We start from the raw sequence: 27168 nt of genomic DNA on the forward strand, positions 1-27168 counted from the left end.
TCCTAGCAATAGCAATGAAAATAAAAAGAATTTAAGAAAGTAAACAAAGAAAAAGAGGCCATCTCCACTATATCAGGAGATATGATAGAGAACACTAGCGATTCAACTAGTAGTTTATTGAAGTAATTAATTATTTCTATTAAGTATCAGGATATGAAATAAATCCACAAAATTATAAATATTTCTGAGTATGACTAACAAAATCAAAGAAAGAGAACAAAGTCTATTCACAATATATTTAGAATGTATAAAATATCTGAAAGACAATCTCCCAAGATATACTCAGGATAAATATGCATATTTGTAAAATACTCTTTACAGAAATGAAGACAATAAAATATTAATTTTTCATCATCATTTTATGTAAATATAGTAAAAATGACCACCCTAGCAAGATAATGTACAGTCAATATTATGCCTATCAAAATATTTTGCTTACCTTATAGAACTAGAATAAATAATAACAATTTTCATGTGGAAAAGTAAAAGGTAAAAAATCTCAAGAAAAATAATGGGGAAAAAAGGTGAAAACAAAGGGGGAAATTTAGAAGTCTCACATCTTAAATTATACCACAGTGCAATTATTATCAAAACCATTTGGTAATGGTTAGAAAAATTGAACAGTGTAATATATTAGGTAAACAATCCACATAAATAATCAAACTTAGTAGCATTTTCTAGAATAAATCACAGATTCTAACTCTTAACATAAGGACTTCCTATAATCTGTTAAAAAAATAAAATATATTAAAACCTGGAAGGCAGTCTGGCAGAAATTAGGCTTAAGCTAACAATTTAGGCACTTCCAACATTCCATAATAAACTCCAAATGTATATATATGACCTGAATATTTTGTTACTAATAGAGAAGAAGGGAAAGCGATATCTTTTATTACTTCATATGGGCGAAGGAATTCTAATCTATAAAAAGGATAGAGATGATCATAAAAGATAAAATGGAAAGTTTTGATTACATAAAATTGCAGAGTTTTGTATAATCAAAATAAATATGGTTAGAATTAGAAGCAGAAAAAAGTAATTGGGGAACAAATTATATTCCTTTTTTTGTTTTTGATTTTTTTTTGCATTTTTGGAGGGGCAATTGGGGTTAAGTGACTTGCCCAAGATCACACAGCTCATAAGTATTAAGTGTCTGAGGCCATATTTGAACTCAGGAAGATGAGTCTTCATGACTCCCAGCCCCACACTCTATCCACTGTAGCACCTTGCCTCTAATCCTTTGTACTTCTGTAGCTTCACTTATCTTCTCTCATGTCTTAGTGCAAAAGGTAGGCCTTGCCCTTGATCCTTTTTATCTCCTTCTGTGCAATTTTCCATTATTTAGTTCTCTATGCTGAGCCATCAATCCTTCTACTTCACTTGCTACTTTTACTCTGCCTATAACACATGATCAGTTTTCTCCTAACTAGATAATTTTTAAAAATTCCTTTAATCTTATGACTCCTTTGTGATAATATTCTTACTCTCATTCATTACACTATACAAACTTCTTAAAAATAGTCCACACTCAATGCCCAAACTTTCTCTTCACTTGGTGTTCACATAGTGCTTTGCTTTGCAACTGTTTAGTACTATTCTGCTTAATTACATACTTCAGTGGATTTGTTTTCTCATCAATGTGAGTCCTTCCTCTAACAGTGCAAGTGATGACCCGTCTTTGTCTTCTTTTCCTGTACAATGCCTCTCAATATCACTCGATAAATCTTCCACTGAGGTGGGACCCAACATGCTGGAGCTCTTTCTCCAGGTCTTTAAAAATTTTAAGAATACCAATGCAGCATCCAAGTGGTTCATTGCTTATTCTTCTCTCTCATTATATGGCTTCCTTTTCTGGTCATGTATGTCCAAAATTATGTCCCTTACACCACTTTTTTGAGTACATTGTCATTGACAGTGTGCTGCAGCATCCTTAAACTCACTATTCACTGTAATTGTTTATCATACTATACTACACGTTATGGTTATCTATGATGGTGCCTTATCAATACCATAGACTGTATGGACAGTGAGGGCAGAGACTGAGACTTGTCTAAATTTCGTCTTGGCTACAGAGCCTACCACTGTACTCTGCACACAGTTGGTAATTAATAAATGTTTGTTGAATAAATAAGGATAAACTTCCTCAAACTTTTTTTTTTTTTAAAGCAATCGGAGTTAAGTAACTTGCTCAAGGTTACACGGCCAGGTGTTTCTGGGTGGGTGCTAAGTGTCTGAGCCCAGGATTCGATCTCCAGGTCTTCTCAACACTGGAGCTGGTGCTCTTACTCGCTGTGCTATCTGGCCTCCCCCAACTTCCTTAATCTTAAAGTCTAATTGTGTATGCTCTAATATGTATAGATTTGATCATATTACTTGCCAAAAAGTTCATGTGCCCACCCCATTCACTGCTAATTACAATTCTAATCCCTTTCAATTTTGTTCAAGAGCAATAAATTTAGTTCAAAAACACCATTCTGAATTACCATATTCTACTCACTTTTGTATATTCTGTTCAAAAACAAAACAAAACTCATTGTCTCTCTTTCATGTTCCATATTTTCCAATCTCTATAATTGTTTGGATATTCCTTTCTCCCTTCCATGTCTGCCTCTTCCTAGTGAAACCATACCCATTTTTGGAACTTTGTTCAAGTAGCACCTTCTCCATGAATTTTTCACTGATACTCTACTATTAGAAATGATAGTTTCCTCTTTGGAATCCTCATAAGACTTATACTTTTTCCCATGCTTTAATTATGTTCCTTTTATTATATAATCACGATTTCATGTGTATTATCTCACCTACTATATTTAATCTCCTTAAGTAGACTACACTTATATTATTATTATATATATTTATATAACACAATTTATTTTACTTATTATTGCTTATATCTTCCTGTCTGCCTAGAATATTTTTCACAGAATAGATTCTTCATATATATATATATTTGTGAATGAGTCTCAGAAAACAAGATTTGGAAATCCTAATTCTCTAGGATTAGAAGCATATAGGTCTCTCAATTTACCCCGAGATTATTAAGGTTTATGTATTATTATCCAGAAACAAAAATTCCCCAAGGAATTATAGTTTAATAATAATACAAAAATGATGAAGTCTGCTGATAAGGGAGCATGAGTTGACTTATACCTAACCAGCATGACCCATTATAGAGTGCTGAAATTTTTCTCAGTTTTATTTCATCAGAAGTGGATGAGAGATCCTTTTCAGCCAATCATCACTAATTTAACAGCATATAAGAATGCCTGATATTCTGAGGTTAATATCGCCATAGAAGAGTCATTGTGTTATTAATGGCTTTATTTACTCTGTCTGGCCTGTTTCAAATTAGAATCTCATTCTAATCTTGTTTTGGGTGGAAAAATTTTACCTTGTCATTCTTTCTGACACTGCCTCCATCAGCATTGATTGTCCTAGAAATGAGTACTAGAAGCTTCCCATATTTTAAAGGGTCAAGTCAAAATCCCATTAAATGAGTCCCATCATAATGGAAGTCTCCATAAGATAAAAACATTTCTAAGCTCCAGCTGCCAGCAGTATTTAATACAATGAAGATAGTAATATCAAAGACTTGCCTATGCCCATTTGAAGGTCATTGTATTGAAATTTGTCCATCAGTGATATTTCATGCATCAAATCAGAATAAGTTTCTCTGATTCTAGGTCCAAGACATCCTTGTAATAGGGTATCCTTTGGGAGAGTCTCAGGATATTATTGTTTGTGTTCCATATCTGTACTAGGATTATACAAAGGGTAGAAGGAGCAACATTTGATATGACTAAATATTGACGTGCATCTTCTGCACATAAAACATCGTAGAAGACACTGGGAGTGATACAAAGTTTAGTTAAGTCGTGGTAATTTTATCCATAAAGAATGGAGACATGTAAAGAGATAAATATAATACTGAATTGTATATAATAAGCACATTAGTGGGATGCAAGCAGAAATTTGTAACTACCTGGAGGGTTTAAGGAAGCTTTCAAAAAATAAGTTGGGCCTTCAAATGTAGACAGAAATTGAATAAGAAGAGAGGACCTGACAGACATAGAAAGGCATACAGAGAGAGAGAGAGGGGAGCATTCTATGCTTAGGGAACAGCATTAAGAAAGTGTGGAGAGGGGGGTGGCTAGGTGGTGTAGTAAATAGAGCACTGGCCCTGGAGGGAGGAGGACCTGAGTTCAAATCTGGCTTCAGACACTTAACACTTACTAGCCATGTGACCATGGCAAGTGTAATGGGAATGCAAATTTGGAAGATCTTCCCTGCCCCTAGGCTAAAATGCACCTGAAGCCTGGGGAGGGAGGCTTGTTTTTCAGTAGATACTTCTTGATTGGCCAGTGAGTCAATAAGGTTGTTACATTCTCTGAACCAGGAGAAGGCTATATAAGCCCTGATGTGTAGCTTTGTTTTGGGACTCACTTTGAGAAGTGTTCTGTGATTTGATCTGAATTCTGGGAAGCCGTTGTTGAAAGTCCCCCGGCTTTGAAAAACCCAGATGTGGAAACCCAGATGTTGACTGGGTATGGATGTAATGGTTGGACAGTTTGGAAAGCTGTCTATTTGATCTGTTTCTGTCTTGATAATTCTGTCTATATATTTTGAAGTTTGGGGTGCTGACCTTTCTCCCCTGAACAAGGTAAACGACATATGTCTCACTTTGAGAAGTGAGTCCCAAAACAAAGCTACACATCAGGGCTTATATAGCCTTCTCCTGGCTCAGAGAATGTAACAACCTTATTGACTCACTGGCCAATCAAGAAGTATTTACTGAAAAACAAGCCTCCCACCCCCAAGTTTCAGGTGTACTTTAGCCTAGGGGCAGGGAAGATCTTTAAATTTGCGTTCCCATTACAGCAAGTCACTTAACCCCAATTGCCCTGCCCTCCCCCCTCCAAAAAGCAAAAAAAAAAGTTTGGAGAGGAAAAACAAAGGGTACATTCAGACAAGAATTCACTTTGGCATGAACTCAGAACAAGTGGAAGGAAACAATGCAAAATCTAGTATTGGGAAAAGAACATTGAAGGGGATCTGAAAAAAGGAATTACAATTTTGACTCTGTTTCGTACATCATGGATAGTCTAGAATAATTTTTTTTTACTATCTATTATACTATCTATAATTATACATAATTACTATGTATATTACTATACATCTTAAATTACAGGTTATTTTAGATTGTAAAGGCAGGATGCTCCAAATTATAGATAGCTATGAATGTAAGGCAAATAAATATTAATTTTTTATTGATATTAGGAATCTACTGAAGTTTTTTGATCAAATGTAAAAAATGAATCTTGAACCATTGTGTAATAAATAGAATGATGAAACTAGAGACATAGGGTCTGAGTTCAAATCCTAACTAGGCTTTATTGTGGTAAAGTAGTAAAACATGGTAAAGTGATTTCAACCTCTGGACCTCAATTTCCTCCTCTGCAAAACTAAGGAGTTGGATTTGATGGCCTCTGACATTCATTGCAACTCTAGCTCTGTGATCCTAAAATGTATTGTTAATATAATGTGTGGTACAGTGTGAATGAGAACTTGTAAGGGGATACGGTGGATCCAGAAAGACTTGTCAGGCTAAGTAGCTTGAGGTATATTTCAGTTGAGATAAATAGTACTATTTATTATAGTATTTATTAATTAAATTAATATGTAAGTATAGGTTTGGATGGTGTCATAGTAGACGGACGCGGTTTGGGAGAAGTATGGATTCTATGCTGGAGATGTTGAGTTTTGAGATGCCAGTGGATATATTAAAGACATGGTTCTAGAGTTTGAATTATAGCCTAAGGGTACAGGTATTGATTTGGAAACAGATGCCATAACTTAATGTTTTTCACTCCACCCCCCAAAAAATCCATCCATCCATCCAGCCAGCCAGCCAGCCAGCCAGCCAGCCAGCCTATTCACTGAGCATATCCAATAAAGACTCTATGATGGTTCCTATTAGTAGTGCAAAAAAGAAAAGAGTCTTTTTCCTCATTGAACTTTCAGTAGAGTGGGAGAAAACCCTAGTCAGTAAATAGACTCCCCAGGACTCTAGTCAGAATAGTCAGAGGTGATTTTTCTCTATTATCCAAGGCCCCTGAGGCAATCATTTAGATGCTGGAAAACATTACTTCCAACAAAACCACTCTGAGGTCTTTCTTCCACATTCCCACCTCTTCCCCTCCAGTACCCCCCAGATAATGTTGAACAAGGACATATCATTGGCTTCATGGTCTTTCTCTTTCAGAGTTTAGTAATCCTCATAATGCTTTTTGACAAACAGATTTAGTTTATAGTTTTTCAATCCTGGATCATTCTCATCCAACTTATATTTGAATATTATTAGGAGAAAATGTGTGAATGTATTATTCAAAATAATATTAGACATATAAGTAACATTGTTGAGTTGTTTAGATCATGTCCATCTCTTCTTGACCCCTTTTGTGTGCTTTCTTGGGCAAAGATACTAGAGTGAGTTGCCATTTCTTCTATAGCTCATTTTATAGATGAGAAACTGAGGCAAGCAGGTTTAAGACTTGTCCAGGGTCCCACAGGTAGTAAGTGTCTGAGGCTGGATTTGAACTCATGAAGATGAGTCTTCCTGATTTCAAACTCAGTAATCCATTGTGTCTCCTAGTTGCCTATATTGGCAACATATAAATGATCAAATTCCTCCTGTGATGCCTCATTGTTATTCAGAGGTAACTTTATATTCTCAAACGTTATCCCTAGCATCATGGAGGGGCTTCTAGTATGGGCCCAGAAACAGACTGTGCCTCTGTCTTCCAAAAACAAATCTAGGGAAATATAGAGAGACTCATTAAGAGAAAATGTAGCACTAGCTGATTGATTTGGGGGCAACAAGAATTTATTAAACCATTTACCAGGTCTATATAGGTTTCAATCAGTGTCAATTTAGGACTAATCACAGATGTGAAATAAAATCACAAAACTTTTTAAGGTGATGTGTTAAATTTAAACATTATTTAAAAGAGAAGAACAATGTTCTATATCATGAGTCACAAATATGTTTTACTGCCTCATCAATATCCCTATTCTCTCACTAGTCTGACAAAAATTGTCAGGTTCCTTCCCTTTTGGACATCAAAAGTAGTAATAGGCAGATTAGCTGACAAATGCAGTTTATGGCTGGTAAGAGAAGAAGGTAAGGTGTCAGTTGCCTCCTTTCATGTAATTTGGTGTTGATAGCATTCACCCTTAATTTGTGGAAAGTGTCAGTGGTAAATTCACCATAGATACCATGCTTTATTAAGGTAGCTTCCCTTATTTAAAAAATCATAATGGATAATTAAATATTATCAAACACATTAAAAGTACATTTGTCCATATTGCACTAGTGGAATTCAGAGAAGTGAAACCCTATCTTTACTCTTACCCTCTCATTTTCTATGACTCACTGTTCAAAGACTTCCACCAATACCAAGCTCAACAGGGCGCTTAAAGGATCAAATGACAGCCATGACTTTCTGTCTCCTTGTGTCCATGGATTGAAATCAGAAGCTTTTGTTCTTGTGTTCTTTTTTCTTTGTTGTGTTTTCATAACATTAAGTACAGCATGTGAACTCCTAGAATCATTTGAAACAGCTGCTTCATGGTTTTGAACTTTTCAACTCCTTTCAAGCTTTTTCCAGAAGAAAAACACCCATCTTTACTAAACGAGAAATGACTGTTTACAACTCCAATTATGGATGTTCTGAGTTTGCATGTGTAGCTTTGATGAGCATTATTTCATGTTCTCATGCTCCCAATTGCCCTTTTTACTAAATACTATTAATCAGTGCTCATTTACCTTCTTTTATAGCTACAAAAATTCATTCCCATTTTACAGATGAAAAAAAAGGCACAGAGACAACTGTGCGGTCATAGGAATAGAAATGTGAATAAAAAATGGATAGGGAACCCAGTTCTTTTCATCTTTGCCTATAATTCTATCTGATAATATGCAATATCATCTTGTTTATTAAGTGTATTTCAGAAAGCATTTGTTAAATATCAATTTATTTCAATTCAATTAACATTAATTAAGTGCCTGCTCTGTGCCAAACACTACTAAGTGTTAGTGATCAAGAAAAAGATAATTCTTGTGCTCAAGGAGCTTACACTCTAGAGGGGGCAGTGTAATGTTAATGGGTTAAGAAAATCTTCCCAGCCCATTAATAGGTCTGTGTGTCCTGCTTTGAGCCCTGGCCCAGCTGACAGCTGTGTGATACATCCTAAATCACAGAGCTTATTGGGGGAAGAAATCTTGCTTATAGGTAGGCTTTCACACCTTTTTCTAATTTCTAATTAGGCACAGAGTCATGAGGGTTGTGATTCCTTCTAGCTCTGAGAAGTGTATATATACTCTGAGCTGGTACTTTGCTTTGGGGACTCGCTTATGAGAAGGATCTTGTGATTCCCTCATCAAGATTCTGAGTGGCCTTACATTCACAGCTCCCTGACTGCTCAGATGTAAAGGCTCTCTCGATCCAGGGATGTATGTAAAGTATATAGCAATATTGCTTTGATTCAGACAGTAAGAGCCCTCTATGTTTGTCTTTGTTTCTCTGCTTGTATTTTCTCTGAAGTTCAGGGTGCTGACTTTTCCCCTAAACTGTGAATGTAATGAAAAAAAAGATTGTTGACCCTTAAACAGGTATCTTTCCTAGTAAAGAAGATCTAAGAACCTCTACTAGCAGCTATCCATGCCAGTGTGGTTGCTGCTATAGGTAGATATCACCAAAAAAAAAAAAAAAAAAAAGAAACTGGGAAGTGGGGATAGAGGAGATGGGGGAAGACACAAAAGGGGATAGTAAAGGGCTTGGTGAATGGGACATCTTATTCCATGGAGTTGAAACCAAACAGAGCTACAGTGGAAAGTGGAATAGGCTGTAAGTCCAATTCCTGGCTTTTATAAAGGAAAGCTTTTGGAGGAATTAAGTATCTCCACTCTTCCATTCCTTCATTTAGAAGGGAGAGGAGGCTCATGAAGTCAGGAAAGTATCCAAGTGTAAATTAGCATGATGATGAGATTAGAAGTAATCTTGGAAGTTTATCTCCATGTTATCAGTTTTCCCTTTTCCTTCTCCTAGAAACTTTTAGACCATACCTTAGTCTTTGTTTTTGCTACATTTTTATCTGTCATGCCCTCTAACTGTGATGTCCCCCAAGTTTCCATCTTCGTTTTCTTCCTTTATAGTCTCTCACTTGATGATTTTCTTCTTTATAGTCACTCAAGATTTCAGCCTCTAAGAGTTTGTCATTTCAGTGTCAATTTCCAGATCTATATATCCAGCCCTATCTTTTCTCCTGAGCTTAAGTCTTACATCACCAACTTCCTCTTAGACATTTCCAACTGAATGTTCCCTAAGCATCTCAAGTTCAACATATCGCAAATATAACTTTATCTTTTTCCCCAAACCTATCCCTATTCCAAAATTTCCTGTTACTCCTAACTGTGCCACTATCTTTTCAGTCACCCAGATTCATAATCTTAATGTCATTTTCAGTTTCCTCACATTCAGTCACCTAATGTAACCAAACAGTTGCCAAATCTTTCTCCTTCCACATAATATGAATATGTATCTCTATGTGTGTCTGTGTATATGGACATAGCTGACTAGAATTAGATAAATAGATCAGTACATGTGAATATATTTGCATATGTAGATATAAATAGATTTAGATAGATATATCTATAGAGAGAGATCTTTGAAATTATTTGATAGATATATTGATGGCTTATCTTCCTTCCATTCTCACATCTACCTTCCTAGTCTAGTCCCTCATGTCCTTTGACTTGCACTATTAAAATAGTCTTCTAATTGGTTTCCCTGCTTCAATTTTTTTCCTCATTCCAATTCTTCTTCCATACAAGTGCCAATGTGATTTTCTTAAAAGCTGGTCTGATCATATCACCACTCCAGTCCTCCCACTCTATTCCCTCACTCTACACCCCTCAAACTTGAGTGGTCCCTATTTACCTCTGGGATAAAATTCTTTGCCTTTCAAGACTCTTCACAACATGACTTCTGGTCTTCTCATGTATTATTCACCACCACCACCAGTCATAATTTCTACCACCAGCCATAGGGCTCATTTGTTCATCACATATGACTCTACACTGAATATCTCTATGCCTATTCACTGGCTGCCCCCACCTCCCACTCCCATGCATGAATTTTCTCCTTCCTCACCTCTGAGTTCCTTCAGCTCAAATGGGAATCTTTTGTAGAATGCCTTTTATGGTACTATGATACCCATAGCCTAGCCCCTTCTTCAGCTAATACTGGTGTCCCCTCTAAGATTTCCCGCTTAAATTCATATTTTCTCCTCTATTAGAATGTAAACTTCTTGAGGCCAGGGACTATTTCTTTGCTTTCTTTCCCCTTGTACCTTCAATCTTTAATACAGTACCTGACACATATTAAACATTTGATAGATTGTTGTTTGATTGCCCCTAAATACATATGGGATTAATTTAAATGCACACTTCTAATTGAGAACACCGTGTTTAAGTGTAAATTGGTTCTTGTTGTCTTTTTTTCCCCCACCTAATTTCATTGCTTTTCCATGTCATGGTTAAGGGCCTTGTCTGCCACTTTCCTAAGAAAAAATGTTGGACCAGTTGTTTGTAGCATATGGAAATCACTCTGTCCTTCTGAGGAGCAAGGCAACCAGATGTGCAGAATTCTTTGTTCAGTTGTTCAAGTTGTTTTCTTTGACAATGTAAACATACTGAATCAATTTTTTTGGGTACCCTAGAATGTTGAAGACATTTTCTAGCTAAAAAAATGTACGCATGAAGAGTGAATATAGGAACACTTGGTAGAAATAATGTAAAAATTATGTTTTATGTATTATATTAACTTCTTTCCCAAAGAAATCTGGCATGCAGATTTTTAAAAACCACAGTAAGACAGACAATGTGAAAACAATTGTGTAACCATGAATTGCTGGAGTTACCCATGTTAACTGAAGTGGAAAGACCAAATCACGTATAGACTTGAAATACCAATTTCCATGTCATTTTCTTATAGGCATTTATGGTTCATAAGAGATACATTGAATTTTCAAAGTGATTTAATATATAGTATTATATGCTGCTCCAGAAAGAGATAAAATGGAGTTCTATTTCCAGCCTTGCAACATTTATCTAACAAACAAGAGAGAGACAAAGAATTGAGAAAGCCATGATCCTTCTCCCTACCAAGGTTGTGCAGAACAATTTGTGCTAGTGTGTTCATAGTGTTATTTATATGATGCTACTGTAGCAGGTGTAGAATATTAGGCTCATTTCCATAAGGTCAGTGGTAGAGAAGTTAAAACAATAGATCAAGGATTATATGAGCTAGGAATATATGCATTTTCTTTCAAGCTATGTTTGGAACTTCTTTACCCTTATTACCAGGCCTTTTCCATTTCAGTAATCATACTGCTAGGTTTATTGGGTCCCACAAAGGCACTCTGCTTTGGGAAAGGAAGCCCAATGGCAAGATCAGTTGGTGATCAGTGGTGCCCACAATTAAAATAAATCTCTACTTGACAGATATCTTATGGCTATAATCATTGCCTTTTCTGCACTGCTACATGTGGTTGGGAGAGGAGTAAAGGGGCACTAGAAAACAAGCCACAATATTTACTCAAATCCAATAACCATATATGTACCCACAAACTATACAATAATAAGTGCTCAGGGATGGAGGTCAAAGTATACTTGGGATTATTGCTGTCATCAACACGACTGACTTACTTGTGTTGAAATACTCTCAGTACCCTGGCTAGCTTCCATCTACAGTGGTGCCACAGAAACTAGAGCTCAGACTACTTTTTATTTCTCATAAATAGATATTCTTCATCAACCAAGTTCCTCTTTTCCTGATTTTTCTTTGTTTGAATAGCTTTGGTGAACTATACTTTCAGGACTTAAAACCACAATGACTTGGGTTCAAGTCCCTCTTCTGACACTTACTGAGTGTGTGACCCTGGGCAGGTGACTTCACTGGCTTGTACTCTAGGTAATTCCATATAAGTTGTGAAATTTAAAAATTTTTGCATAAACAAAGGCAATGCATCCAAAAGTAGAAAGCTAGGACACAATTTTGACAGCAAGTGTCTGTGATAAAGGCCTTATTTCTTATATATTAAGAAAACTGAGTCAAAGTTTCAAGAATATAATTGATAGTCAAAGGCTATGAACTGGCCGTTTTTAGATGAAGAAATCAAATCTCTCTATAGTCAAATGAAAAAAAATGCTCTAAATCACTATTGACTAGAGAAACACAAATTAAAACAACTCTGTTGTACCACCTCACACTTCTCATATTGGCTAATATGACAGAAAAGGAAAATGATAAATGTTTGATGTGGGAAAATTGGGACACTGATGCATTGATGGTGTATTTGGGACCCGATCCAGCCATTTTGGAGGACAATTTGGAACTACACCCAAAGGATATAACCTGTGCATACCCTTCGATCTAGCAATATCACTACTAGGTCTGTATCCTAAAGATACTTTTTTAAAAAAAAGGGTAAAGGACCCTATTTGTACAAAAATGTTTATAGCAGCTATTTTTGTGGTGGCAAAGGATTAGAAATTGAGGGGATGCCCATCAGTTAGAGAATGGATGAACAAGTTGTGGTATATGATTTCATAAAAACCTGGAAAGACACAAACTCATGGAAATGAAGTGAGCAGAAAACCAATAAGACATTGTAGAAAGCAACAGCAATATTGTACAATCATCAACTGTGAATCACTTAGTTATTCTTAGCAATATAATGTTCTAAGACAATTCCAGAAGACTCCTTCTGAAAAATGCTATCCACATCCAAAGAAAGAACTTGTGGAATCAGAATGCATATTGAAGCATGTTATTTTTCACTTTATTTTCTATGTTTTTTTCTTTTTTGATCTGTGTCTTTTGCCTCAAGACTAATATGGAAACATGTTTTGTGTGATGACACATACATAACCTATATTAAATGGCTTACTCTCTCAGAGAGGGGCATAAGGAGGGAGGTAGAAAGAGAACTTAAAATTTTAAAAATTGAATGTTAAAAATTGTCTTTATATGTAATTAGAAAAAACAAAGCTCTTTAGAAATAGATTGTAATTTACAATAGATTGTAAAAATAGAAAGTGTTGACCTGCATTGCTAGAATGCATTTTCTCACCTTGAAGTACCTCATACCAATGAAATTTTATGTCTAGTCACCATCCTCATGTATCTTCCTTAGGACACTCTTCAATGTTTCAGGGTTCAATGAAATAAAAAAAAAATCCACTGAAAGCAGGAACATCAGAAGGATCTTTGTTTGTTGTTATTGTTGTGCATGTGTGTGTTTAATGGACAAAAAATAAGCCTAGATTGTTCTTGCATTCTCCACCCCACTTCTGTTAATTATTACTAAAAAGATTTTGTCTGATGTAATTTTTTAATAAAAGCCTACCTATTTCTGTCTCATTCTTTCATAACAGAGGCCCTCACTATTCATGCAGTTTCTTCTCTTAAAGGTTTTGAGCCCAAGAGGGTTAAGTGATTTGCCGAGGATCACACAGCTAGTAAATTTCTAAATCTCAAGTTGAATGCGGAGAGATGAGTCTTCCTGACTCCAGGCCTGGCACTCTATCCACTGTACCTCCTAGCTGTCTCTCTGTACTCTTCTGGAAACATTGTGGCATTTAAAAGTAGGCCATGTGATATAGAGATAGGCTGCTTTCAAGAACACAAATCTGTATAGTATGTTATCAAACTCCACTCATAGTCTTTCCAGCTTTCAGTAGGGATACTGAAGAAGTCTGGAGAAACCACAGGACAAATAGCGAAAGGAAATGATAAAGAATTTCCAGGTAGTTTCATCACTCAGTGTCTCTGTCTGATTGATATATATATGTGTGTGCCTATATCATGCAGTATCACATAAAGCGATACAAAAAGGGAATCCTTAAGTTATGTACTTTAAAAGGTTACGGTGGTGACTTTTCTTGAAACTTGTTATCTCTGATAATACTATTTACTTGTTCAATCTTTTAGGTGAAGACAGATGACAGAGTTGTCAAAATGGACCTTGGTTTGCTCTTCCTAAGACTACACAAAATGGATGCAGGAACCTATTTTTGTCAGACAGTGGAGCACGGTTTTGTCCACACAGTCCGCAAAATCACCTTGGAAGTGGTAGAAGAGGAGCGGGTAGAAGAGATGTTTAACAAAGACTATGAGGAAGAAGTTGCTCATAAAATGCCTTGTCCTGCCCATAGCAGCATCCCACAAGGGTCAAAGCCATGGTACAAAGAGTTCTTGCAATTGATTGGCTATAGCAACTTCCAGAGAGTGGAAGAGTACTGTGAAAAAGTGTGGTGCACAGATAAGAAGAGGAAAAAGCTTAAAATGTCCCCCTCCAAATGGAAATATTCCACCCCACAGGAAAAGAAGCTTCGGGCCAAATCTGAGCACTATCGCCTCCCCAGGCACGCACTGGACTTCTGATGGGGTGAAACCATCAGCTGACTTTTTGAAGAATTTTTTTTTGGACTTCTGAGATATAAAAGACTAGATCTGATTTCTTTGTGGCAGTGGAAATAAGTACTATAAGAAAGAATTGACTGAAAAAAGTATTATGGTAAATTATACTTAATTCTTTTTGACTGGTTAGAGGTTATATAAAGCTAACTAGTTGTTTTTAAATGTCATTTTATTGCTTACATGGTTTTCAACTATATTTATCAAAAAGTTACTTTGTTGTAATCTTTGTAACTTTTTGGCTGATTATTCATGCCAACTACTCTTTGCTCCTTGTGTATTATTAGAATATTTAAGGAAATATAAAGAAATTAAGAATTAGGAGGCAGGAGATGGGAAGACAACATAGTTAATCCCTCTGCCTTTTGAAACTTCTGCTTTGCTTTTACAATTGACAAATGATAGACACATTCGTTTTTTCACGTGTACAATTGGAAATTTTTGTTATGATAGTTTAAGCCATGAGTTTGCTCTGAGGACCACTGTGATTTTTGTAAATGAGAAGAGAAATGTATTCAGCCCCAGGTGTACTCCTCTTTATAAAACATTTATGGGACCAGCTTCATATTTCTATTATTATAGCTGACACTCTCCCTTCCAGTTACACTCAGGTGTGGAAAGAATGAGGCTAATAGAACTTCCCTGCTGGATGCTGAAGCAAAACAGTTAGGTTGGACTATGAGTTATGGTTGGAACAAATGTTTGCTTTAACAGCTGGAAGATTCATATGTCTGACTTCTTAAGGTAAAAAAAAAAACAAAAACAAAAATACAGCATATGCTTATAGCAGCATATGTGTGTCCATGTGTATCTATACATGCATATGTGTATATATGTTCGTTCATATGTGTGTATGTTTCTGTATGTATACACGTGTATATTTGCAAGTGTGTGTGTGTCTCTGTCTGTGTGTATGTATGTGTGAGCATTTTTTCCCTAGAAATCTTTGTCTAAAAAAAGTTTGGTCAGTTGATGTATATTGTATTTGTCATCAAAACTAATTAATTCAAAAGAAACTTTAATAAGACCCCAAACTCAAAGTTTCATATATGGATAATTCAATCGAAAGTATTTTATTTGTCCACTAAATAAGAGAAGACAAAAGGTACACACAAATGAAAACTTAGTAAATTTATACTCTTTTAAAGCTTCTAATTAAAAAGAAGTCATTCCGGGAACACATAAACTTATTTTATAAAGAAAATCATTATAGTACTTTATGCCTGAATAAATGTGCTATAAGGAAGTAGAGAGAAAATTACTTTTAGAATATTTTTACTTTTCTCTCATAAAACACACCAGAAGCTTTGATTTTTGGTAACATTCAATTTACTTTATGTACCTTTTCCTTCTTCATTTTGCATTTTATAATCCTGTATTTTTTTCTTGGAGCATCCTCTATTCTAAATTGTAAAATTTTATTCTGAGGTAATTAATGAAAATATTTTAAATAAAATATAAAACAAGTCAGCAGTGATAAAGCAAAAAGTCGAAACACTGAAAAAGAAACATCTTTTCTTTTTTTTTTTAATTTTAACTTTGCCTAATACCCATCTCATAGAATCACAGAGGTGTAGTGGATAGAAAGCTGGGCTGGAATACAAGAAGACCTGAGTTTGAATCCTTCCCTAGATACATCATGGCTGTGAGATCATAGGCAAATCATTTAATCTCTCTGTGCCCTAAACAATTTCTAAGAAGGGATAGTGATCTGAGTTGGTAAAGGGAGGTTCCTCATCAGAAACTTCCTAGATTGGTGAAATCCCAAGTCACATACAAAAACAATAACAACAACACCCCCTCTGCTACCACCTTGTGTTACTCCTCAAATATAGTTAACCTGCTAAAGAAGTTGAATTACAGATTAGCAGTAGTAGTTAAATATTCACAGTAGTTTAAATTGCAGTATGTAGTTAAAATAAAACATACAGTTAGTCTTATTATTGCTAATATCCATGCTAGTGTGTGTTTTCCCCCAGCATTGAAATTAAAAAAAAAAAAAAGACCTGCTGTGAATGAAATTAGTGCTTTCCAAAATTAAGCTTGTTATTTGCCCAAGAATCCACTGGGGGTCATTGCTGCCCACTAGGATGCAACTGAAAGCACGCTATAGTTCAGAAATTATGAAAAACCAGACTCACTCAAAGAGAGAGAGAGGGCAAAAAGGCTAGTTTAAAAAAAATAGCTGCCCAACTGGGAAAAATGGTGTAAGGCCGAAGATATTATTTTTAATACCCTTGTGATGAAAATATAAAATATGGGAAAGAACGGATAAATGCAAAAGAGTATTGTTCCAAAAAAATTCAGTAGAGAAAAATAGACATTTCTCATATTGCAAAAAATTAATGAGGAAAATCAAATAACTAATTTTTCATTATTTGAATTTCAGGAGCATGTATCATCAGCTCTGGGTAGCTTTACTTATAAGTCTCCTAAAAAATGTCATTTTGAACTATAACCATTCTTAGGTAACTACAGTGAGAACACTGAGAAAAATACATGCTTCCATGTTTGGGGTTGGGGTACTAACAGTTTAAAAGACATCACATCAAATATTGATGGTAGCAGTAAGCTGGCTGATTATCTAGAAAATCTCCAATGTAGATTTTAATTTTTAATGTTGAAATATAGTCATTAAATTCACCAGATAAATGCCCCAGACCTGAGAGAATTAGTATATTCCATTTTGGAACTCCTTCATTTTGCAGAACTGTCTTGATTGGTGAATGAGTGAGATGCAAACACAAGTAGCACCTTTTATATAGCTGGTCCAGATTCTTGTACCAGACCACACTTCATATCTCTCTCAGCTGTCCTCTCTAGCTATCTTGATAGCTAGGTAGCCTCCATTCTAGCACCCAGTATTTCTCTCTCTTTTCATCCACAGCTCTGGACCCAAAAAACCAAATCAGTTTTATCATTCTTATTAGAAAAAGTGTCTTAGTGGAATGTCCTATGCATTAAGTTAATATCCCTGATAACTCCTCATATAGTCTCTTTCCAGATGACCACTCCCCACCCCCAAAATCTGTTGTATCCCTCCCCTCAGTAGAATGGAAGCTCCCTGAGCACAGGGACTATATAATTTTTTTTTTGCTTTTTTTTTGGAGGACAGTTGGGGTTAAGTGACTTGCCCAAGGTCACACAGCTAGTTGTGTGTGTGTGTGTGTGTGTTGTGTCTGAGACCAAATTTGTACTCAGGTCCCCCTCACTCCAGGGCCAGTGCTCTATTCACTGTGCCACCTGGCTGCCCCAGGGACTATATAATTTTTGTATTTGTATCTACAGTGATTAGTACAGTGTCTAGTATAGTGTTAAATACTTATTAAACACTTTCATTCATTAATTCCATTATAAATTCCAAATCTCATCTTATGTTTTACAGTCAAAACTGGAAGGGGAAAAAAAGAAAGAAAATAGTCAATGTTAAGAATATTTTAACTGGCAGGTACAGAAAAAAATGTAGAATTAATCAGAAAAGAATTTTATAGAAAATCATAAAATATATTCAGAATAACATAACAAAAGCAGACATATTAATGTTAAGAATGCCAACCAGAAACAATTGAAAGAAATCTGAGGCCTCAATTGCAGAGTTAGGGGTGATAATGATAAGCTTACTTTGGTTTCATTGATGTAAGATATGCCTCAAAGGGATAAAACTCCCCTACCAATTCAGGTCATCACTGTCTCTTAAAGTCTCAGAAAGTTGTCAGTCAGGTAGGACACTGAGAGGTTAAGTGATGCCCCACAGCTATTATGTGTCAGAGGGAAGATTTGCATCAAGATCTTTCTTTTTCTCAATATAGCATAGTACCTCCAAAAACATTATGGAATAGATTGACCACCCAAACAACATTATTGAATAGATTGGTCACCTAAGAAACATTATGGAAAGGTAGCATGCCAATTACCCAAACAAAATCTCTGTAACTATATTGGTGGGCTCTTGAAGATTGTATATTCTAGTTGTAAATGGGTAGTGTATTGTAATTGGGGAATGTAGGAACAGGTGGCTAAATGAATCAAAAGAAAAAAAAAGAATAAGAAAAGAAGTCCTTGTTCTCCAAGAGACAATAAGTATATGTGTGCTATAAAAAAATTTAAAAAATCTGTTTTCCTGTCATTCAACGTTTACTATTACAAATATAAGAGTTGGTAAATGTTCTCTGAATTGACAGATCAGAAAATCACTTCTGAAATATTCAAGCTAGGAAAAGTTGAAATGATTTCAGATTAGTACCCTCCTTGTGCTCAGGGGAATGCCTATTACCTACAGGTTTGGAGCAGATAAGATAGCTCTCTCCCAGAGTTTCCCTGGACATAGGTTTGGTAAAAGGAAGACTATGCTTCATAGACTTAGACAGCTAGAACAACTGCTGAGAAAGGATTGCTTCAAAGCCAGCATAACCACGGTCTTCCTAGAAGGACAGAAAGCCAGACATCTGTATGACTCCTCTCCATGGTTGGGCTATGTATCTAGGTAGAGGATGGCTGGGTAGAACATGAGAGCAGAATGAGTGTCTACACAAAAATCTAAGAGTATGAGGCCCATCTTCCATCATTAGCTTGGCAAGAAGAAAAAAAAAATTCTCAGAGGACAATTAGCATTGTTACTTGGCTCTTCAGTGTTGTAGAATGGACACTGGCCTGGGAAGTTAAGAGACCTCTTAGTCTTAGCCCTGGCACTAACTTCCTTTATAACCTTAGGAGAATCATTTAATTTGCCTGGGTCTTAGCTCCTTTAATTGGAAAACATGGGGATTGTACTATATAATCTCTCCTAGCTCTAGTTTTCCAATTATAGGAATTCCTCTTTTTTTTTCTGTTTTTTAACTGGATATCTGGTGGTTTACTGATAAGTGCGTCCTACTTTGGGAAAACAGGATTACCTAATACATAGATCTGAGTATTAACAAATTCCCTTTAAAATAAAGAATATTCTTTAGTGACTTATTTGTAAGGATTACATGTATATGTATATGTACACATTTGCATCTGTGTATATTTACATATTACGTAATACAAGATTTTTTTATTTTTAATTTCAGCTAAAAGTCTAGGATTATACTTATGAGTGTTCAGTATTTGTTGTATCAGTGTGTGGGTTTGTAAATCTTGGTGGTGATTATGCACATTTGTAAAATCTGTAAAAAAAAACAGCAACAACCCAATAACTTGTTTTGAGTGTCAGTGTTAGGCATGGAACAAATACAGGAACACAGTTGTTGTCTGGGAAAAAAATGAATTAAATTGTCTCAGCTCCGTATGTGGCATGGTAAATAAATCAGAAAACATGTACTTAATTGTTCTCAGTTACTAATGTTTCCCAGAAGAAAATGCTATAATTAAGATAGCAATATGAATTCCATTTTTTTCCTCTTTCTTACAATGGGATACCATGTTGTGCTATTTAGAAAAAAAAACAGTGCTTCATTTTTTCAGGTCAACAGCTGTTTCATTTGAGTCAGCAATGAATAATAGACTTTCTACACTGACACTTTTGTTGTAATATTATTTAAAATGTTATGTTTTGCTTTGTTTTTCCCCTTGGGTGCATAGATTTATATTTTTATTTACGTCATGACTTGGATTCTTATATTTGTGCTTCAAGTAGCCTAGTTATATGACAGATCACTTCATTGGTATATTTTATTCTGTATAGCATCTTTTTATTTGCTTGGCTGGATCTGTAACAGCATGTGCTCTAGTATTTATTTTTCCTGATTAGAAAAAGCCATGAGACTTTTATTATTATCATCTGGTGACAATATTCAGAGATCACTGATATGAGTCGCTTCATAGAATAAATATGACATAGACATATCATTAGATTCTACATACTTTGTCCATAGCATTGAAGTGCCATGTTTTAATTTAGTTCATGTTAGATGAAAAAAGAAATAAATGTTTGCTGAACCCTGACTTGTCATGTGCACATTTAATATTTGAAAAGGTCTTTACATTGCCAATCGAACTCACTTTTAGTGTAACCTGTGGACTGAATATCAACATGTGACACTGGACTGGAGCTAATTTTCTGTCAAGATGTTGGGAGAGAAATCAATTTTCTTTCCAAGAAAAATTGTGAGGTAACTTCCCTTGGGGAAAAAAATCCATTTATCTCTTCACTCTACCTTGGAGCAATGAAGTTGCATTTATTCATGCCACATCATGACTCTAGGCCCAGCAGTTACAGATGCTTTTAAAAGCTGTATCATCCAGATAAGAAATGATGAAAATGAGCTTGAAAATAAATGGTAACCTAGTCATATATTTTTAATTCCTCTCACCCTTGTTTATATACATCAATATGCCTGAAATGGCCATTTTCTTTTTTTATTTTATAAGGGTCACAGAGAGAACTTGCATTCATTTAACACAAGTTGTTGGTGCTAAACAAAACTGTTCTTAGGGAATACTGTTTTCCGAACAAATTCTGTTTTTGGTCCCTGCCTGTTATTTCATTGTTATTTCAACTGATGCGGATACTCTCACCACTGTTGAAGAATGACAACTCTCTATGAATTTAAAGGTTTCAAGAGTTGATTGGGACACAAAGGCATTAAATAATATAATTCCTCCATAGTTACATAGCTAGTATATGCCAGAGGAAGAGATTGAATGTAAACCTTCCTGACTCAAAGAACACTCAGTTAGGGGTGCAGTGTTGATTGAGCATTGGACCTGGTATCAGGAGGACCCCCATTCAAATTGGTCTTGAGATACTTACTAACTGTGTGATCCTGGACAAGTTACTTGACGTCTTTTTACTTCAATTTCCCCAACTGTAAAATGGAGGGGGGGATAATAGTAGCATCTACTTCCCAGGTTTGTTGTAAAGAATAAATGATTTTAAAGGGAATGTTGGCTGAAACACCCTGTGGGATATTGTAGTCCAAATTGAATAAGGAGTTTACCTGGGTTTTTTATTTCCAGGAATTTGGAAGGCAATGCCTCTGAGCACCTGGTGAATTCATCAAAAAAAAAAAAAACAATTTAGATAAATATTCAACCCTGTCCAGTATGACAGAAGAAAACACTAAGCATAAGAAAATGAGTGGCCCCCTAGTTACAATCAACAGTTCAAGAAAAGATGTTGGTAGATTAAATATATCCATGCTGCACAAAATAGCAATGAGGACATTTTACATGCAATTTTCTGGATAACTCAAACTCCAAAGGAGATTTTTCTCCCTCAATTATGTCAACAAAACTAAGAGTATCTTACATGGTGCTATCCATGACATTGATCATAGTCTCTATGTTGGCTGTATCCATGATGCTAAACTAAAGTTTTGTGGTCAGATATAAAATTTACTTATTTAATTTGGGTAATAGAATATAATTGTCTATTATAGGTATAACTTCTTCTTTAAAATATTGTCTTAATATAGAACTATTAAGGTTTGGAAACCAGAGTCTAGTACCAAGATACATGGAGCACATAATAAGACAGTACAACAAGCCAGCTTTATTGAGGAAACATACTTTAAATAGAGAAGGGAGGTTGCAAATAAGTCGTCTACTGGAGCAGATTTGGAGATGGAATTGGGCATCCAAATGCAGAAAATTTGGTGATATTTTTCATAGAGTTCTTATATGCGTTAAGCAGAAGGGGAAGGAACATAGAATCTGGATCTGGGGACTGGTGCTGATCCCTGCCAGTTGGGTGGAGGAGGAGGAGAGGAGAATAATAACTGGCCACTAATTGATATTCAAAATCCTAACCAATGGGACAGGGACTTTTGGCTATTACTGCTAGTCTTATTTTGACAGAGTAACTCAAGGAATTGGAGTTTATCAGGGAGGGGAGGCTACTTAAGGTCCTTACAAATAGCTACATTTGAAAGACACTCCAAAACACTGGATTCCTACCCTGTAGACTCAAAGGCATTTTTTTTTAAGCAATCGGGGTTAAGTAACTTGCTCGAGGTTACATAGCCAGTTATTTCTGGGTGTGGTGCTAAGTATCTGAGCCCAGATTTGATCCCCAGGTCATCCCGACACTGGAGCCGGTGTTCTTACTCGCTGTGCTACCTGGCTGCCCCCAACTCAAAGGCATTTTCACCACTATTACTACTAGATGAATATTTTAAAAGAGTGAGAGGGAAGAAATGAAGTGGTTGACCCTCATCTCTGACACCTTCTAAGCCAAATCATATGTATCTAATATAGCATAAAAAAGCAAGAGGAAAAGAAAAAGAGGAAAAATTAAAAGGTAGAAGGAAAAAGCAGATGAAGCCAAGAAGTTTTGAAAGAGCATTCCATTACCCCAAATACCTGCTCAGAAGAGAGAAAATAGACTGAAGAAGGTTACCAGAGTAACATTTTCATTCACTATTGTTCTACCTCAAACATTAGTTCTATGTTGGAATCAAGCATATCTCTCTTCCCTCCCACCCTCACCCTCAACCCTGTGGCTTTTTCTGACCATTTATGTCTATGTTCCTACCAATTCACACAATCTCCTATGTTCAAAACCTTGTGCTTATCTTGAATTCTTTCCTCTCCCTTACATATCATACCCATTCTGTTCCCAAGGCTTAATAGTCTAAACCCTACAACCTCTCTTGCATTCATCTCCTTTTCTTTGTGCTTACTGCCACTTTCTTGGTATGGACTTTCTTTGCCACTCACCTCGACTATTGAAATAGTCCAAGAAAAAGTCATCTGGCCTCTATCCTTACCCTCAAGTTCATACGTCATACTGATGCCAGCATAATCTTCCTGGTGTATAGATATGGTCCTGTCACTTCTATGTTAGAAAACAGCAATCATTCCATAAGCATTTATTAACTGCCTGCTATGTTTCTCTCAAAGCCCTGTGAGGCTATATTTCCCTTAAAGGTTTCACTGACCCTGAAGAGTTTGTAGCATCTTTTTTCCACTGTTGTCTCAAGTGCTTACCTAATGAGTTCCTCTTTTTTGTTACAAACCAGTGACTAGTAGTCTAGTTCCATTTAAGTGTCTGAGTTGTTTCTACAAAGGAATATTTACTTAAAAGATATATAAAGAAGAAATATACAAGCACTTTCTCCAGTTTTCTCACTCCTACAAGACCTCAGTTTCTTGTGGAGTAGGCATAAAAACTTGTTCAGTTCCTTCAGAATTAGTTTAACCAAATCCAAGTCCAAATGCAGCATGAATGCCAGATGAGACTTCCTGCAGGGCTGGGATGCTAAAAGTCACTCCTGATCTTCAGTGCAGCAATGCACTGAACTCCCAGAAACTTGTGGTGCACTCTCAGCTTTCCAAACTCTCCAACTCTGGAGACTGCATTACATCACATAGAATGGATAAAGAACAAATGTTATGGTCAAGGTCCAACAGTTTCTTACAGGTTACCTGGCTTTAGAGTGGGAAGAAGAACCTAAGGCTATCCCCCTTACCACATGGTCTATTACTAGATGCCATGAGCGTAATAATCACAGAGTTGTTGTAGACAAAAAAAGCCAAAAGACAGCCAAAGCTGACTGAAGCCACTTTGAAAATGCCAGCAGTTATGTCTATGTATCCAATTTATAAAAGGTTCCTCCCAACCACATAGTGAGGCAACCAGAATGAGTTGTAGAATGTCCACCCATTCTACATGGATTTTCTGGGGTAGTTCTCTAAATGCCATGATAATCTTTCCAGAACAAAAGCAATTTCCCAGCATATTCCTTGTGGAGGTTATAACAGCCAATCAAGCTAACAAGGTCTAGGCATTCAGCAGACCCCCATTTTGTATGCAGGAGGGAAACACTAGAAGCTCTCCAAGTAAATACAAGAGTCAGTCTAGGATATATCTTTACCTGCTTTTATTTGACATAGTTCCAAAAAGCTAACAACAGTAATAAGAAAAGAGAAAAATTAAAACTATAAAAATAAGTAGAGACAAAATTATCCCTTTTTGCTAATGGCCCAACAGATTATTCACAAAAATCTTAGATAGTCAGCAAGAAACTAATTTACATAATATTTTTAGTAAGATAACAGGACAAAAAATAAATCCATAAAATCAACACCATGAGCAACACCAAAATTCACATGGAAATAAGAGGGGAGTCACACTGGGAAAAAGCACAAAATGCATAAAATATTTTAGAGTCAATTTTTCAAAGCATAGTCAAGTAATAAATTAATATAATTATAATATAATTAATAAATTAAAACTCTCCTTTAAAAATGAAAGAATTAGTCAGACCTGGTAGCACATGCTTATCATCTTATTTTTAAGGGAGGTCAAGACTAGTAAACCACTTGAATTCAAAAGTTCTGAGCTTCAGTGGGTTAAGCTAATCCAATGCCCTAGCACGAGTGTAATGAACCCCTGAGAACAGGGCCCCCACCCAGTATGCCTAAAGAATAAGTAAATTGGCTCAAGGCACAAAGCAAAAAGTGGACTGGGTCAAAAGTTCCCATGGCAGTTAGTACTGGGATTGTGCCCATGAGGGACTGCAACACTTCTAGCCTGAGTGAGATAGGGAGACCCAGTGTCAAAGCACAAATAATTAGAAAGCTATGCTATGCTTATGGCTATTCTGTAAAAATAGTACGTATGTATATGTTTGTGTTTGTATCTATAATGTATATTATATATACACACACATATATGTATGTATGTGTATGTGCATATTTTATATTGGGAGGTTATTTTCCAGAGCTAAAGAAAAATAACATAACCTATATGGAGGGGAAAAAGATCTAGAATCCCAAAGGAAATAATAGGTAATTCATTTATTAAGCACTTACTGCATGCCAAACACAGTGCAGAACAAAAAAGGTAATAATACAGGGGGAATAGCATTTCCAGGGTTCAAAATATACTACAAAGTAATAATCATCAAAACTATCTATACAGGTTGAAAAATAGAAAAAAATACGCCAGTGGAAGAGACTAGATAAGGAAAAAAATCATAAATAATTGAATTCAGTAATCCAGTATTAAAAAATTCCAAACATAATTTACTTGGGGAAGATCTTATTTGACTGAATTGGGGAAACTGGAAAGCAGGTTGGCAGAAATTAGGTTAGACTAACATTTTATATGATATACCATAAGCTCGAAATGTACATGTGAGCTGAATATTAAATGCCTCAGCCTTAAAAAACAGAGTAGAAGAGAATCATATCAAATACCATAGGTACAGAGGGATGAAATCTCAACCAAATTAGAGATAAAGAAAATCACACACATAGATAAATACAATGATGATTTTAATTACATGAAATTGAAAAGCTTCTGCAAAAACAAAATCAACACAGCTACTCTAAGTAAGGAAGTGGTCAACAAAGAGGAAAGAAATATCTTTTCACCAAGATACCTTTGCCTTTTTGATTAGATTTATAAGACTGAATATATATATATATATATACATATATATATATGTGTGTGTATGTATATATATTATGAGTCTTGTTAGAAACACTCCAGCGCTTTAGTCCAGAAATCCAAATCCCTTTGTCAGAGACCAGTTGTTCCCTTCTCAAACCTGCTTTTTTCCCCTTGCATCCTTTGCCTTTGATGGGCAGCAATAATTATCCTATGACCTCTGTCCCTATGACCTTATGTTTCTTGCCCAGGTCTTCATAATGTTTATCAATGCCTTCTAGTTTCTTTTTCGCAATATCATTTGGACCCAGATGTATTATCAGAAACAGGTAATAGTCATTCATTTTTGATAAACCTTGACAAGCTCTCTGTCATGTTTTGAATTTATGACTGGGAAGATAACAGAACTTTCTGTTTTTGCTATCAATTTGACAAATAATGACCTCAGTATCCCCAAACCAGTATTCACCAATTACAATCACTCTTTTCTTCTTCCTCTGATTCTTGCTTGTGGATTTCTCACTTCACAGTTCCTGCAGATCTACTTTATGAATCTGTGGAGGAATGAGCAGCTGTTTTCTCCTCAGAGCATCTAGCATCCTTCTTTTTAGAAAGACTCAAGTTTATTGCATGTTCATTTCTTCCACACTTCTTCCAGCTCTTCTGCCCTTCCTCCTCTGTCTAAAATATGCTCTACTCTCCAAAATCTTGGAAAAGGTCAGAATATCTAGACATGTTCAGGACCTTTAGCTTTTCTCTTTCCAGATTTAATCATCATTTCTTTATTTGTTTGCCTTATTTTAGTGGAATTTTTCATTGCCTCAATACTGGAACAACTTTTGTTTCTTCATCTTTTTTTTTGCATTATTTGACCTGTGCATTGAAAGAAATGGGTTATTCCTTGAGATAGAAGTGAAGAGGAAGTATATTATAGTTAAAGGGTATTGCTAGGACAAAGTCAGGTGATGTCAAGCAGTAGATGACAAAGAGAAGGTCAGTTTGGCTAGACAGTAGAGTGAAGAATAAGGTGTAACGAAACTAGAAAGATAAGTGGTGAGCAGGTTTCTGAAAGGCTTTAAAAGCTAAATAGAAAATATGTATTGGGGCAGCGAGGTGGTGCAGTGAATAGAGCACCAGCCCTGGAGGCAGGAGGAGGATCTGAGTTCAAATCCGGCCTCAGACATTTGACACACTTACTAGCTGTGTGACTTTGGGCAAGTCACTTAACCCAGTTGCCCTCCAGAAAGCAAGCAAGCAAGCAAGCAAGAAAGAAAGAAAGAAAGAAAGAAAGAAAGAAAGAAAGAAAGAAAG

The 27168-nt window shown here is 35.8% G+C and overlaps 1 protein-coding gene across 1 annotated transcript in view; it reads left to right on the plus strand.

Annotated features, from left to right (window-relative positions):
* Positions 1-20465, plus strand: part of LOC138175973 (semaphorin-3E-like) — a 347995-nt gene extending 327530 nt beyond the window's left edge. Inside the window, exon 16 of the mRNA XM_069106587.1 lies at positions 14055-20465. Within this exon, the coding sequence (XP_068962688.1) occupies positions 14055-14507 (453 nt within the window). The 3' untranslated portion in view covers positions 14508-20465. The remainder of the gene's footprint in view (positions 1-14054) is intronic.
* The last annotated feature ends 6703 nt before the right edge of the window (positions 20466-27168 follow it).

Source organism: Petaurus breviceps, unplaced genomic scaffold, assembly GCF_028583685.1.
Source record: "Petaurus breviceps papuanus isolate PSGF00001 unplaced genomic scaffold, PetGlider_PUasm1.0 80, whole genome shotgun sequence".
NCBI lineage: Eukaryota > Metazoa > Chordata > Mammalia > Diprotodontia > Petauridae > Petaurus > Petaurus breviceps.